This window comes from Bombus vancouverensis, chromosome 16, assembly GCF_051014615.1.
Source record: "Bombus vancouverensis nearcticus chromosome 16, iyBomVanc1_principal, whole genome shotgun sequence".
Taxonomy (NCBI): Eukaryota; Metazoa; Arthropoda; class Insecta; order Hymenoptera; family Apidae; genus Bombus; species Bombus vancouverensis.
In genome coordinates this window covers 8,284,373-8,299,223 of record NC_134926.1, presented here as the reverse complement: position 1 = coordinate 8,299,223, position 14,851 = coordinate 8,284,373, and the positions used below count along the sequence as shown (strand labels likewise).

The following is a 14,851-nucleotide window of genomic DNA, read 5'->3' as shown; positions in this document are numbered from 1 at the left end:
AAGATTTAAAAAAAATTTTAATAACCAAAAGTTATTTAAGTTCAAGTTTATTCGACAACCGTAAGAATATATTTGACGGGGGTAGTCTTCTTCAGTAACCTTGAGTAGCTATCTAGGTACTTCTCAACAAACTACATACAATCTAAAACCTTGTGATCAAAAGTGCTTTCAAGATCGCTTATTGTTAACCTCAACATTATAACAATAACCACAACAATAAATGCAACGAGAAATAGGAATGGTCATGTCTTTTAGATACCATTCCAAAGATTGTCTACCAAGCTCCATACAATTTACCTCATACATAAGAGGAACCATTCAAACAGTTGACACAAAGACATTTTATCATTCACAAGGTAGAATCAATGAAAAATCCAAACAACGATGAAAATGTATGATCTAATTAGGGATGAAGCGGCGATGGAAAAGGTAAGTCTAAATTTGGAGGCTCTATATGGCTTCTATCGTGCCAACCCCCTGCCACAGGGTGGGCGTGATACAGTCCATAATTAACGCCATTTGTTGCTATTTTTTTTAGACCCTGGATACTAGACAGTATCAAGGCCATTTTGGCCAAGAGCAACGCCTTGCCACCGAGAACCGCGAGGAACTGGAAACCCATGGGTATCAAGATCGAACCCATCAGCAGGAAGCCCATCATCATCAGCGGCACCATGTGGTTATGTCTACGACGGTGGCGACGCCTGCGGCCTGATAACGAAACGAGCATCATTAATGAGATACTTGAGACAACAAGTGGCTTGTTAATGTCCACTCTCAAATTAAAGAAGGATTTTCGTGCAACAACAATAAAAGCAAATGATTTTCATGATTTTTTTTTATACTAACTGCTAGTTATATGGGATTAAATCCTCTTAGGATCTAAACACAGTCCTGAAATAGAAATGTAATCTTTTTTTATATCAATTTTTCTTACTATTTATTAACTTCTTAAACTGCAACTTTTAACGACATTTTAGACCGGCATGCCCGATAACTAATTGATCAATCAATTTCGCACAAAGGTTATTCACTTTGCTACTTTTGATTATTTATTTATAACATTTTTTTAAACAATATAAACTTAATTTATCTGGCGATAAAAGTAAATTTTTCTTATAAAGGCTAGAACTTTCCGATCTTCTATGTTTTTCTTTCAAACGTAGGTTCAATTTCAGCGTAAATTATCTAACTTTCAGAAAATTTCTTAACTTTTGCATTCTGATGACTGTGGCAAATGCTATACTGCACACCAGCAATGATTACATTGTCAAAGACGATCGCAAGACCTGTATAATATACAATAAGCAATAAGAAGAAATAAAAGAAGTTACATTCGTACTTCAAGACTATCTATTTAACCCCAAAAAGGTCCAATTATATATAATCAGTAGTTAGTCTGAAAAAAAAGTATAGTAGTCACTTACTTGTATTATTCTTACACGAAAATCCCCCCTTAAGTATACATATTATATATCTGTTTTCTTTTTTAATTTGTCAATTAACTGAATGTACTATAATTGAAAAAGTACATATATAGCTATAAACCGTAAAAGAAATATTACGTTTACAAATGAATAGTCCAATTTTTTCAGTAAAATTCAGACCCTATATATGAGAAGCTATCGCAAGTTGTTCAGTCAAAGTATTTGTCATTGCTTTCTATAACTTTAAGCCATCTATTGGACAAGTGACGAATTCCAACACGGTAAGAATGCTTTAGATACGATTCAATCGTCATGGCACTAACAACAGTGAACGTTCTGTGAAATTCCTACGTATCAACGTTAGGCCACACACTGCTTCTACGATAAAAGACGTCATAATGAGCCTTGTTTGCGACATCTTGCAGCAGTCAGTTTAATCACTAGACATTAGTTCTTCGGATTACTACCTGTTCCGATCGATACAACACGCCTTATCCGATAATCACTTCCAATTAGTAACTGAGATACAAAAATAACTTGGATGGAGTCCATCATTTGTCCGATAAATGATTTAAAGATATAGGATGCAACGATGAATATTTATATAACTTTCAATTTCAGTAGAAAATTTGGATTGTTTATTTTGTACATTTAATATTTGTAAAATGACCTCATATTGATGATGAGTATGGTACCGAGCGTTTACTCGGCTACAGATTGTTGCATGATAATGATTACGTTTACAGCAAGATATTTTATCAATCAGAATTTACCATTTCAGTTAAATGGACACGGACTAACCTTCGAATTTGTAGCTATCTACATCGGTTGCTTCATTATTAAGGAGGGAAATAATTTTATTGGTCAGATAATCTACGTCGACTTTGAACACATGAGTGCGTAAAACTCGTAACAATCGCTTCACGATAACGGCTGTCCAATTGGTATCATCCCCTATCTCACTGAAACATACGGAAAAAGATAATTTTAAGTATTATATATTTACATTTTTCTTCTTCGTTAATTTTGTAAAAATATGAAGTTGAATCTTTATTGAATATACCAAATAATTTATTATCGTTACAGATTTACGGATGAACTAATTTTATAATAAATCGTTCACTTAAAAAGATTTCAAAAAACAAACGGGATCAGTTTCAATTTCAATACACGCTAGATAATAGGTCATTAAGTTAATCTCGTGCTGAGTAAGAAATCCCTTAAACGCGGATTACTTGTCACGTGAGATTGCGTGACTTGAAATTTGTCCGCGGAAAATACTTCAGCGCTCTATTAAAGGTCTGATATTTTTCCTGTTCGCAAGAAATAGGGCGAGGCGACATCGTAACTACTTTGTGTCAGTGTATAGCCGTTGGAAACCATCGTAGGTCAGCGAAACAACGATAATAACCAACAGGAATATTATACAAATTTTAAACAAATAAATAACTAATATTTTCTACAATTCAAAATATGATTTATAAAAACTGATAAAAAGAAACGTATAGGAAAAGAATACTTAAATAATATCTGAGAATGTTGATTATTTTCTTCGTTAATTTTATATCATTCTTTTCTAACCTCTTTTATTCATAACGAAATTTATCCAAATTGATAAAAAATATTTATGAAAAAAATAAGAATAATGCTGAAATATTATGGAAAATCAAAGAAGAGAATGATTAATATTTTTTAATATTATTTAGCTTAAAAGTAATTTTTAAAATTTTCAAATCAACTATAAAATTAATTTAAATACTTCTCACTATTCGGTAACTTATATCGTAAATGAATATAATTCTCCATTTCGAAAATTGCATAGGTTCATAAACATTTATATTTTCAGATATAAGGTTCGTCAAGTTTACAGAGAAATTTGCAGAAATTCTATGGGATTGGAGGTCTGCAATCTTTTAGAAGCTTATTCTAATATTGACCGAGCTATTGGATAAAGGAAATCAAAGATGAACTACACTTTTCAACAGAACGGGTCTTTACATTGTATCAAAGGACTTTTAATATTTTTTAATAAGATAAGCTTTGGATATAACTGCTCTTAGATTACCATATCTACACTTTACTTACTGTAGAAGTGGTACAGTTAAAAAAATTGTATTTTATTTCTTTATTTAATCATGATCAAGTTCATTGTAATCTCATAAATGACAAGAATGTACTTGATTCAATTTTGAGAACATTATTTGAGTTATTGATAAATTTAATTAACAAAATAATGTGTTATTATGTTCACAAATATAATCTTTAATATTTTACAGTTGTTTCACTTTGATATTATTCATTTTAATTTTGACTAAATTATTTAAAATAGACATCTAATATTTTTAACGGTAGAAATTAATATTCTTTATCCATAATTTTTTTAATTACTGTTTGTACAATGTAAAAAAATTATTTTTAATAGAAAAAGATTTTCTACAGTTTCCAAGAAAAAAGATAATAATTTCAACAACTTTTTAAATTATTATTTATGTAGTTTAAAAATTATTACTTTTAATAAGAAAATTAATATTTGCCATTAGTGTTTCTATAAAGGAGACGTTTGATTCAATTATAAATGAAGCGAATAATAATTAGAACGACACTTGGAGAGAAAAGAGCGATATCTCATAAAATGATCAATAGGGAGTTAACTTTCATGCGATTTCGCAAGCCGAGAAGTTTCGAAGTGGAGCGCAGAGCTTCCATTGCGACTTTCACGCCCTAAAACTTTTCAGAACCGAAGTCGAACTTCCACGAAACTTCTGCAACGGATGTCGGTTGTATTTTTCTCCAGATCCTCAAATATTTAAAATCAATCCACTGAAATCTACGATTTCTTTGCTTTTTTTTTATACATTTCTATCTCTGCATCACTCTCATATCATGGATCTTCCAGTTTTCATTTTGAGTAAAAATATTCTGAAGCGAGTTTTTAAAATCGTGTAGATTTTTACTTTTGAGAGAATATTGTTTATTTTATAAACTTAATATTTTCTTTAGGATACTTTGGGAATTATATTTCATCTTTTTTGGCAGATCTAAAGTTTAAAAAATATCATATTTTTTATAAACCGTAGAAAGAAATATAATTTTTATTTCAGGTCATGTCAAAGATAGTAAAGTTAAAACATTATCATTTATAGTGCGAGAACTTCTGATTCTAAAATATCCAATTCGTCTAAGAGGCCAAAATGATCAACTCCACCTTTTATAAGTTTCACAATTTTATTATCCAGGTATATGATTAATGTTCGGTTCTCAAAATATAAATAGCTTACTCCCATGAGTTCGTTTATCGGGAGAAAAAATAGTATAAATGCTAGTAAATCCAAAGATAATTTTTTTTTTTAACAATTCTTCTAATGCAACCACTTCTTTCTACTTTTCAATTTTCTTCTTGGCTTCTGAGTGGCACATACGAGCCTCTTATTTGTCAAATCGGCTAATTGCACAAAAAGATTGCACAAGAAAATCGCTGAACTTACATGTAACTTATAATCAACCGAGTATTTTTGCATTAGCATTTCAAAAATTTCTAAAAGTGGAGTTAACCTCTTTGACCTATGAACAATTCATATAGCAATGAGCACATTAATTCTTTGTTCTTGTTTACCTTTCTCTATAATTGTCCGTAAAATTCTTGTCCTCGTGGAACCTTACTAAATCCAGCCCCTCGAAAACTGGTATAATATCATCAACTAGAAGTGCATCCAAAGCAGCCAGTGCATGTTCCTGCACGCATTTTCGAAACTTCTCTAAAAACTCATCTTGCCCTGAATTGTTCCAGGATTCCAATGGACAATTCTGAAGCACGGTACGTAGGCCTGTGTACCACTTCGTATTGTCGTCGCAACTAGCGCCATCGGTCACAAGGATGACAAGTACGAACACGTAGAATGCACGCGGGTGCATCTGCATTCAGGGGAATAGTCGCCAACTTTAATAGCCGGTCGTAACAACTCGCAGACCGATAAAACTTAAGATTCGAGGGTACGCTCCGGATACGATACTTTGTGTTATCGCACGTGCAAGTTATAGGCGTAATAAAAACAAATGTTTTGAATAGGTAATTTATGCCTGTTTTGAATTTTCTACTTTCTTCCTTTTTTATTATTAGGCTGTAGATGTTCATGCAATTTTATGTTTATATGCACGTAATTACAAAAATGGAATTTAAGTACATATTTGTTTCATCTACTACATATCGTGATAAATGATCTACTTTGAATATTTCATATATTTCTGCATATTGTATGCACTCTATAAATTTTTTTAATATTAAATGTCCCAAAAATGCATAAACACCTACAGTCTATTATGCTTTAAATTATAATATTAAAATTGCTTAAAAGTTTATTTGTTGATCTTGAATTAGACTAATTAATTTTGAACATAGCATTTATTTAATGCTATTAAAATCATTTGATAAAGATTAAAATTTATAAAATAATATTTTGCATATATGAAAATAAAATTTAGTAAATTTTCTTAAACTTATGTATATTCTATTTGAATTAATTTGGTGTATAAGACTTGTTCAATAATTAAAACCAAACCTTGCAATATACTATACCAACACTATTATATTCTGAAAAAATCATTCTTCAAAGTGTGAAAAAGTAAAAATTCCAAAATTTCTTCCTTTCTTAATATTCACAACTTTTTACAAGTAAATAACGATTATTAAAGTTACAGCTACCCTTGCAATCCAATGTTCTTCATTCACTGAACAAAATGAACTTTACCTCGAAACACGAGCACACCACTGGAGATAATGTTCTCCAAATCGGTCGCGATACACTGTAAACGTTCGATCGTAGCTATATGAAGATTTATACATGCAGGAAATAGGCTAGGACACCGGCCAGGTGGTCATTGCGATTCATCGAAGGGCAACAAGGCAACGGTTAAAAGGCGGTACCTTTTATGCTCCAGCAACCTTGGTCTGTAATTATCAACAAACTCTTATAGAGTTGCATGACTCAGACCCTGAATTGCTCTTTCAACTGATCAGTAACATTCTGATAATTGAATATAAATAATACATAAAAACACGAAACTTTTTAAAGTGGTTATAACATGCTTACAATAAAAACAAAAGATTATGATAATATATTCAATCACGAAATCTAAAAGAATGAAATTGTTTAAGATGGCAATAAGATACTACATTAATAAGAACAAAATTTAAAGAAGTATAGCATAAATAAGTATACTGAAATATTAATATTTCTAAATATAATTTATCTCTTTTAATCAGATTATTTTATTACATGATTTAATGAGACATTACGAGTACTGTATTCTATTGAGATAAAAGGAATTAAAAACCAAGAAAAATTAAATTATATGACATCTAGAATTTGCTAACTGTGAGGTAATATTTAAAAAATGTCTAAACCTTCTTGTATAACAAGATACCAACTAATAATATTAGTAAACTGACAAAGTACAAATTGCAGGGTATAGATTACATTTTTGTATAATTTCATAATCTTTTATCAAATAAAACAGTGATTATTGACAATCTATAAATGTTACTTGTAAAATTTCATTTGTTTTATTTAAATGGAAGCTTATGTTAATGTCATGCAATAATATTTTACTTTACATTATTATAAGACTGCAAGAAACACTATGGCTGCAATTTTCTTTTCTTCTCAAACGGTGCTTCTTTTGATGTACGTTACTTTTCCAGTCCGGAAATTAATGCTTCGATACGAAAATTACTAACTATAAATTTATATTCTTCGAGAAATTACAGTACTCGACGTCTTTCATACCATAGATTAGTAAGTTTACGGTAAATTTTCTATTAAATATTATGGCAAAGTGAGGAAATGGAGAAGTTATGAAAAAAAAAATGTTGTATTAAAAGAGAATTGTATAAAATAAATGCTTTAACAATAAAGTTGCAAATTTTATTAAGATATAATAATATAACAATTGAAATTATTAATCTATTATAAATATATTTTTTAGTCATTAACTTCATACCTACAATAAAGAAAGCACCTAAGCCGGACCAAACCATAAAATTTCTTTATTTCTAGCTAGATTTTGTTTCTTACTTCATGAAAACAAAATATCACATGCTGCAGCACTGAATTCATTAGGAAAAATAAATTGTAAAAAATATATAATAGATTACACCAAGCTAAAAAAGAAACCTCACAATGGTTCTTTAGCAAGTATATACATTACACATGAACCACGAATCTCGTTTTATTCCAGAAATTCGATAATTTTTCCCCTGAAAAGTCATCGATAACCTGTAAACATTCGTTCCTTGAGAATAATAATAAATGAGAATGAGAAGAAACAAGAAATATCTTCTGATCTCATATGAAGAATAAACAAGAAATTATATAGGATAATCATATATGCTTCTTCAATGCACAATATAGTGTTTCAAAACTATGATTTAGCGAAGTAAGTGATAGTAAATAGTAATGAAAAAAAATATATATGTTTTATTTAATTAACATATTTCCCATTTCGCTTCATTTTTTACAAATTCTAATCCAATCAATAAGCAACTTAATATATACCAAATCCCCATAAAAAATCTGATATATGTAGTTAATCAGTAGTCGCTTAAAACTTACATCTTCCTAATCTCATCATTAGACTGCGGAAGTTTATGCTTTTATAGAAAATTTGAATGCATGCAATACACAAAGTATGCAAATATATATTAAATATTTAAGATAAAACAAACACTTATAAAAAAGACATCTGTCTATAGACAAATATCTACCTATAAAAAGTTTAGATTTCATTTCTTTAATTATATTCATAAAAATGTGAATTTACATAAGCATCCGCAATCTTCTTATTACAAACAAATAAAGCGAAATGAAACATCTTTCTTGAACGAAAAATTTTCTTAATCAAGTTTTCATCATAATCCTATCACACTTTACTTAATTAACATGTAGTTTTGAAGTATTCTGTATGCTAGGAGTTGGACAGAGTTATTGCAAATTTCTGTCAATCACAGAACTATAATAATCTCACTTGCTTATCCCATCAAACATGCACCCTTGATCGCCATCCTTTTATGAATTATCATAAAAAGGTATTCAATCTTTCTATGGATGAGACTTTTAGTTTTTGTTTTTCATTTAGGTTTTACAAACGTACGAATTATAACTACATATCGAACAACTGTCTTCGTTGACATTCCCCTCTGTATTTTTCATTCCCTTCAGACGATACTTGTTCCTCGGCATCCCAGAACTAATGCACAATTCCAGGAAAGCCCACTCCTCAATGGATCCAAGAGAACTTTCTTCACTAAGAGAACTCACAGAACTATGCCTTGAAGGTACTACATTTGACTTCGTTGTATTCCTACGTAATTCGTCGTCATCATTTTCACCATTTAAGATTGGGGACCTACAATTAGGGATTTCGGAACGTGAAGTACTTAGAATATTTTCGTTCATGTTGTTATTTTCGTGCTCTGACTGAGAAAACTTTTTGGTGTACAATGCCATACGGTTTGTTCTTTCATATGTATTAATTCCACTATTTTTAACAATATGTTTCCTATTTTCCTGAACCTTCATAGAATGGAAGGTGCAAGAAGTTCCTTTGTGCAGGGAAAGATCATTCTCTATGGGTTTATGTGATGGCTGGGTCTGCACCACCGTGTTTCCAAACAGATGGGGTTTATTCACATAATAATATGAAGTACTGGAAATATTTCTCGTTTTTGAGTATTCTGGTTGCTTCTTTACGGACACTAAGGACGAATTTGATGAAACATTCAACGCCTACGAATGGTAAAAGACCCATAAAGTTTAATCCATCTAAAATTTGATATGTAGAATGAGAAAATAAAACTGTATATTTTTACCTTTGGCATACCAGATTTAATACACTGCGCCAGCATGATGTCTTCCTCTTCCTCTGAGAGGCCTAAATTATCCTCGAATGGTGCAGACTTCTTCGACTGATGTTTATTATCCTCAATATATCCTGGCTGACGGTACGACGTAGACGATGACGACGATGGTTTTCTTGAAGCCGTCACCTTCGATTTCTCCGCGGTTTGCGGCAATGCTTGTCCTATAAGTGTTGAAATATTCAATTTAACCTAGAAGTAATACACAATGGTTCATAAAAAATATTGATATAATCAGGATTAGTCAAAAACGGAATAAAGAAAGAAACCTTAGGCATGGCCGCTCTTATACATTCACTGAGAATGGCTTCATCATCCGAATGATTAGGGCTGTCGCCAAAAGGATCATTTTCGTGATCCAATGTTGTATGACACATGGATTTTCGAAGAGCAGGGTTCTTGTTGGCACTTTCTACAGGGGACGATGATGGTGTTCCACATATATTGAATCTCTGTGTTAGCACTTCTGTTTTCTGTACAAAGGGAATGCAACTCGTTGGTGGCGGAGTTATTTGTCTAACCTAAAACAAACATAAGATAGTTAACATTTAAGCACCCGGCAATTGGGGATATAAATACGTCTAATTATTTTTTGATTTGCTGAAAAGAAATTAATTTAAAAAGTATACACAATATTGTTCATTGTAGTAATAATATAGTATAAATATATTTTATTTCATGTTATATGGATTAAGAAATGGTATTTAGTCAACTAAATTAATAGTTCTTTTTGTTATGATAATCTTCATAACAAGAGCCCATATGCAAGGGAACTTTGCAAAATGTACTTACACATGTAACTGTGTAACTGGGTGTTTAAGTGTTAATATCGAAGATTACTTAAAAAACTTCTCTACAGTTACACGTACTTTCGATATTCCTGACTGAATGCACTCATCAAGAATTTTCTCATCTTCACCAGAGAGATTAGAACTTTCATCTGACAGATCGTTTCTATGGCACTCGACTTCACCCGAAGATTTAGCTTCTTCAATCCTTTCTACATCTTCCTGAACACTCGGCATAGACAAGGCAGAAAGATTCGATTGTGAGCCCACTGGGGAAATATCAGCAGGTGTATCTTCTGTACAATACACATGTACGGTATCTGGAGCAGCAACAACTTCTATTGCGGGCTTGCTAGGTTTCGAAGCTGTCACTGTAGCATCCGCGGAAGTGACAGCAACAGGAACTGAAGGTTCTAGTCTGTTTAAAACTGGTGTTCTCTGACAACGTACCAACATGTTTGATGACTCTGATTGTATGGGTTTCTGAACAGTAGACGTTTTGAAAGATTGTCTATATCTGTAATATACATAGTTAAAAATATTAATATTAATGTTATTAACAAGTGATATTAGTTGATAATGATATCGCATATTTATTGAAAAAATATCATAACTGAAAATAATTCAGTTCTGTGTGTCTTCTATAAACAAATACGTGCAACATGTATATACACGAACGAATAAATATGAATGATTAATGACTAATATATTGCAAACTATTAAAATACCTATTATTTTGTATTCCCATGCTGATACATGCAGCCAACATGTCTTCATTATCTTCATCACCATCACTCACTTGTTCCTGATCCTTCTCAGCTTCTACGTTACTAACTTTTTCTTCCAAAGAATTTTCTTTAATATCTTTATCCAGCTCATTAGATGGTTCTTTCAGTTCATTTTGAGGTTTAGATATATTAGAAATTTTCATTTCATCGTCGATAGTTAAAGAACTGAGACTAGTAGCTGTGGAAAATTCAATGGGTGTTGATTCCTCCTTAAATGTGGCAATGTCATCCTCGAAGACACTGGTTCTCAGCGCATGACACTTTGAATATGCTAAAAAATAATATCTGTTAACAAGACTAGTAAGGTATTAAGGACATTTTTACTATTGTATAAATAAAAATTCTTGTGCTTAATCTTTCACTAACGATCAATAGCATTGCATACATAAATGTCGAACAGGCTGTCTTACTGCTTCTTCTGGTATTTTGCTTATAAAATCTGTACACTGATTTTTATGATTACGAGGACTTGGAGGGATAGTTTGTGTTGGTGAATCTGGTAATTCACTTGGAGACACAACACCACTGGTCCTGCGACTATTAAACATCAATTTCAGTGTAAATTATAAATTTTGTTACAATTATTATTATTTTGCTGTGATTTGAGAATTACAGGGGGAAAAATATGATATAAACATACAATTTTGTTGATTTTCTGATTTTGATGTTATTTAATAATTAAAACTGACATACTATATAATATAACATAATCAAAAACAAGAACAACCTGCTTGGTCTAGTACTTTAGCAGTAGGTGACAAATCTATGAAATTTATTTTATAAAGTTTTTAAAATCATTATTCTTCAAAAGAATTGAACATATAGAAACCCATAATTAAATTTAATAAAAAGGCAGTTTTGGTAATATATGATTGTTTGGCCAGGATTTTTTTCACTTGGATTTTAAAATTATTCTCATCTAAGAAATAAAAATTATGACTTATCATATTTCTCCCTGTGCTCTTTATGAGATTTCTGAAAATTACCTGAAATCACTGATGATGGAGCTACGATCATCATGTATAGAATGCTGCTCAAATCCACTCAATGAACCCAGAGAACTACAACATGAAAACATTAAAGGAGTTTGTTCTGCATAGTAGTCTTGTCTACTGAATGTAACCATTTTGCCTATAACAATCAATGTAACAAATAAAGCCACAATTTTCCATAACACTTGATAAAAGTTTACACAGTACATTAAAACATTAAACATAGCAAACCTTCTTTGTCTACAACTCTGGAACTATTTTTTCCTTCTGTAGAACTATCAGTTTCATCAGGAATACGTAATATGTTGATGTTAGTGCTAGCTGCAGTACGGTCTGCTCTCTCTGACACATTATCAGCTTTGTCAGAAGAATCTGTGGAAGGTTCTTTGGAAATAATTCCATTAACATTATTCCTTTGTGTTATCGCACTACCAAGGGAGCTGAGAGAATTAGCACGAGAAAAACCATCAGATGTTCCTGCTTGATAATAATTCATTAACTTTTCATTAGAAAGACAGTTAGGTTTACATGTCTCAGAAGTTTTAGAGGATTCTAATTCTTTCTCAACAAGAAGTGAACGGTCTTCATTGCAATTAATTGTCATTGGATGCTCATAATTCAAATCTTCCTTGCGACTAAGTTCAACATTCTTTTTACTGTGTTTCTTCTGCGAATCAACAGATTCCTTTGCATTCTCCAGACGTAAATCGGACATGGAAGTCGCAGTCGAAAAATTGAAAGGTGTTTCATACGGAGTTCCTTCTGTACAGTAAGTCTTTACAGTATCCTCCTGAACGCTTCCAGGAAAATATTCAGGACTCTGTTTCTCATCGTCATCAGTGTCATCCTCTGCGTATCGTAAACTATAATCTGTTGGCTGATCAAGATCGGTTTCAGCATAATCTCCAAATAAATCGACTTTGGAGTCACGTTCCCCGAATTCTTTCTTACAAGATCGATCACTTCGAGAGGAATTCTCCGTTTTCCTTTCACTGTACTTTTTGCTATAATCTACTGGTTGCTCAGTTATTTCATCCTCATATCTTTGTCCCGTATTCCTCTCCATACTGTGCTTTATTACTTTATTTTTTCGATTGCGATATATTTTCGCCCTCGAACAATTTTTTTGAAATTACAGTTTTATCAATTGATTAACATAAAAATACGAGGTTTGAGTATTAACTAAAGATTTGGGTGTAAAAAAGAATTACTGGAATCCGTTTTAATAGATTAATGTTTAATTATTCTCACCATCCCCGGTAAAATCTTAAATCAGTAGATGAGTAGAAAGATCACCGATACAATGTTAAAAAAGTCAGCCAAAAGTGCACACCAAGAACAAGGGTCTCTAACGGTCAACGATAGAACTATGCATATATTCTCCTTCGATACTCTTAATGGGATGAAAAAATAAATAAAATATTCAAAGTACAATGCCTTTTATAATAATTGGTAGATAAAACAATTTTCTATCAAGATTCTACTTTCGTAATTTTATATGTCAATATATAAATTTATGCAGCATGAAAACATGTATGAAAATGCAGTCTAATCATGATTATTTAATTCATTTCTACATTTAATAACTTACATTATAATGAAATTTATATTGTTATATTTTAATAAAAAAAACATTACAAAATAAATTTTATAGAATATCTTGCAATTATAATAAAATGTCAGCTTCTCTGTAAGCATCTTTTTTTAATAATTATCAGAATAATTTTTTCTTGAAGATATATCCTCTTCATTAAGAGAGTATAATAATTTTAGACAGAGATATTTCAACACATATAGCTATTTTTACAGGGATGCTTTCGTAATATTATATCGTTTTGTTAGTATCAGTTGACATGTATAAAAAATCCAAAACGGACAAATGCAGGCGAAATTTCGGTTCCGAAAAATTCTTGAAATATAGCACCGATTCCGAGCATTGGTGAAATTGTATCACCTACTAATGGAATCCTAATTAACTAATAGAAAATCACTATTTTGGTCGACGAATTTCTTGTTCGAACAAGTTTTTTGCTCTTAGATTTTCTCGGAAAATTACATTATTTTCTGGAATTTTAAAATGTTTCATATATTTCTTATACTATTTTATTCTTTCAATACTTATAAATATTCACCAATTTTTTCGAATTTTTGTCATCATTAACCTATCCCTCAAAGCAATGGGAATTGGAGAGAATTAGAGGATTGTGGATGTTGAAAGGACTTTAAATGATTAAACGCTTTGTTTATATACAAAATAAGATTGCTTTATTCAATTCAATTTGCAAGTTTACAACAATTGTACAGTTTTACAATGTGTTCATCATTTTCTATATAATAATTTGTGTAATCGTGTAGTTTTATGCTAATTTGATTTCGTTGCTCGATCGATGGAGTTAAAATAATTCTTCTTGCGCGAATGAAGACCGAAAATTTATAAATTCATAAACACAATGAATACTGTATTTGAAATAGTTCACATATTTTCGTATATTATGTACATTCTATGTATTTTACCACCCTTAAACTCATAAATGTATAAAGATTCACAGTCCAGTTATAAATGCTCGTGGTACAGCGTAGCGTTCTGCCGCTTGTTTTCGAATCGCTACTAAGCGCATGCGACCGGCCAACTCCGTACACCAATATTCGACGACGTTCTGATTGGTCAATATAAAAAACTCGCGAATTTGAAAGATTCATTCACACGGTTCCTTTTTCTACATATATTAATATTATTTTATTGTTACAGACAGCCGTTAATTACTTATTACGCCATGACAAATTGTCAGGCTAACTAAAGCTACCAGCCACAGCTAACACTCAACTGATACATTGAAATAAAGGAAAGGAAAGAAAAGATTCATTCAAGTAGAATGTTGCAACCATTAAGATCATGTACGCAAATTCCTTACTACTATATAAAAGACCGTATTAATACTATTTA

The 14,851-nt window shown here is 31.2% G+C and overlaps 2 protein-coding genes and 1 long non-coding RNA gene across 4 annotated transcripts; 1 reads left to right on the top strand and 2 right to left on the bottom strand.

Moving 5' to 3' along the window:
- Positions 1-31: 31 nt before the first annotated feature.
- Osi23 (DUF1676 domain-containing protein Osi23) lies at positions 32-5,354 on the bottom strand. Its single transcript, XM_076625534.1, has 3 exons — positions 5,041-5,354; positions 2,229-2,389; positions 32-711 (listed from the first exon to the last, which is right to left on the bottom strand). The coding sequence occupies exons 1-3, from the start codon at positions 5,343-5,345 to the stop codon at positions 404-406; spliced, it is 774 nt and encodes a 257-aa protein (XP_076481649.1). The 5' UTR covers positions 5,346-5,354; the 3' UTR covers positions 32-403.
- On the top strand, positions 3,923-5,497 carry LOC143303759 (uncharacterized). The gene is made up of 2 exons (XR_013060386.1): positions 3,923-4,663; positions 5,215-5,497. It is a non-coding gene; the product is annotated as an uncharacterized LOC143303759 (long non-coding RNA).
- Positions 5,498-7,323: 1,826 nt separating this feature from the next.
- Positions 7,324-13,234, bottom strand: LOC117161103 (adenomatous polyposis coli protein). 2 transcript variants are annotated; one of them, XM_033342354.2, is made up of 8 exons: positions 12,139-13,230; positions 11,902-12,046; positions 11,301-11,452; positions 10,856-11,186; positions 10,209-10,644; positions 9,609-9,860; positions 9,292-9,531; positions 7,324-9,208 (listed from the first exon to the last, which is right to left on the bottom strand). In XM_033342354.2, the coding sequence occupies exons 1-8, from the start codon at positions 12,971-12,973 to the stop codon at positions 8,555-8,557; spliced, it is 3,045 nt and encodes a 1,014-aa protein (XP_033198245.1). In that variant the 5' UTR covers positions 12,974-13,230; the 3' UTR covers positions 7,324-8,554. The 2 variants fall into 2 exon arrangements, with proteins under 2 accessions (XP_033198245.1, XP_033198246.1); XM_033342355.2 differs by lacking the exon at positions 7,324-9,208 and having other exon boundaries at positions 9,320-9,503; positions 12,139-13,234.
- Between the last annotated feature and the right edge of the window lie 1,617 nt (positions 13,235-14,851).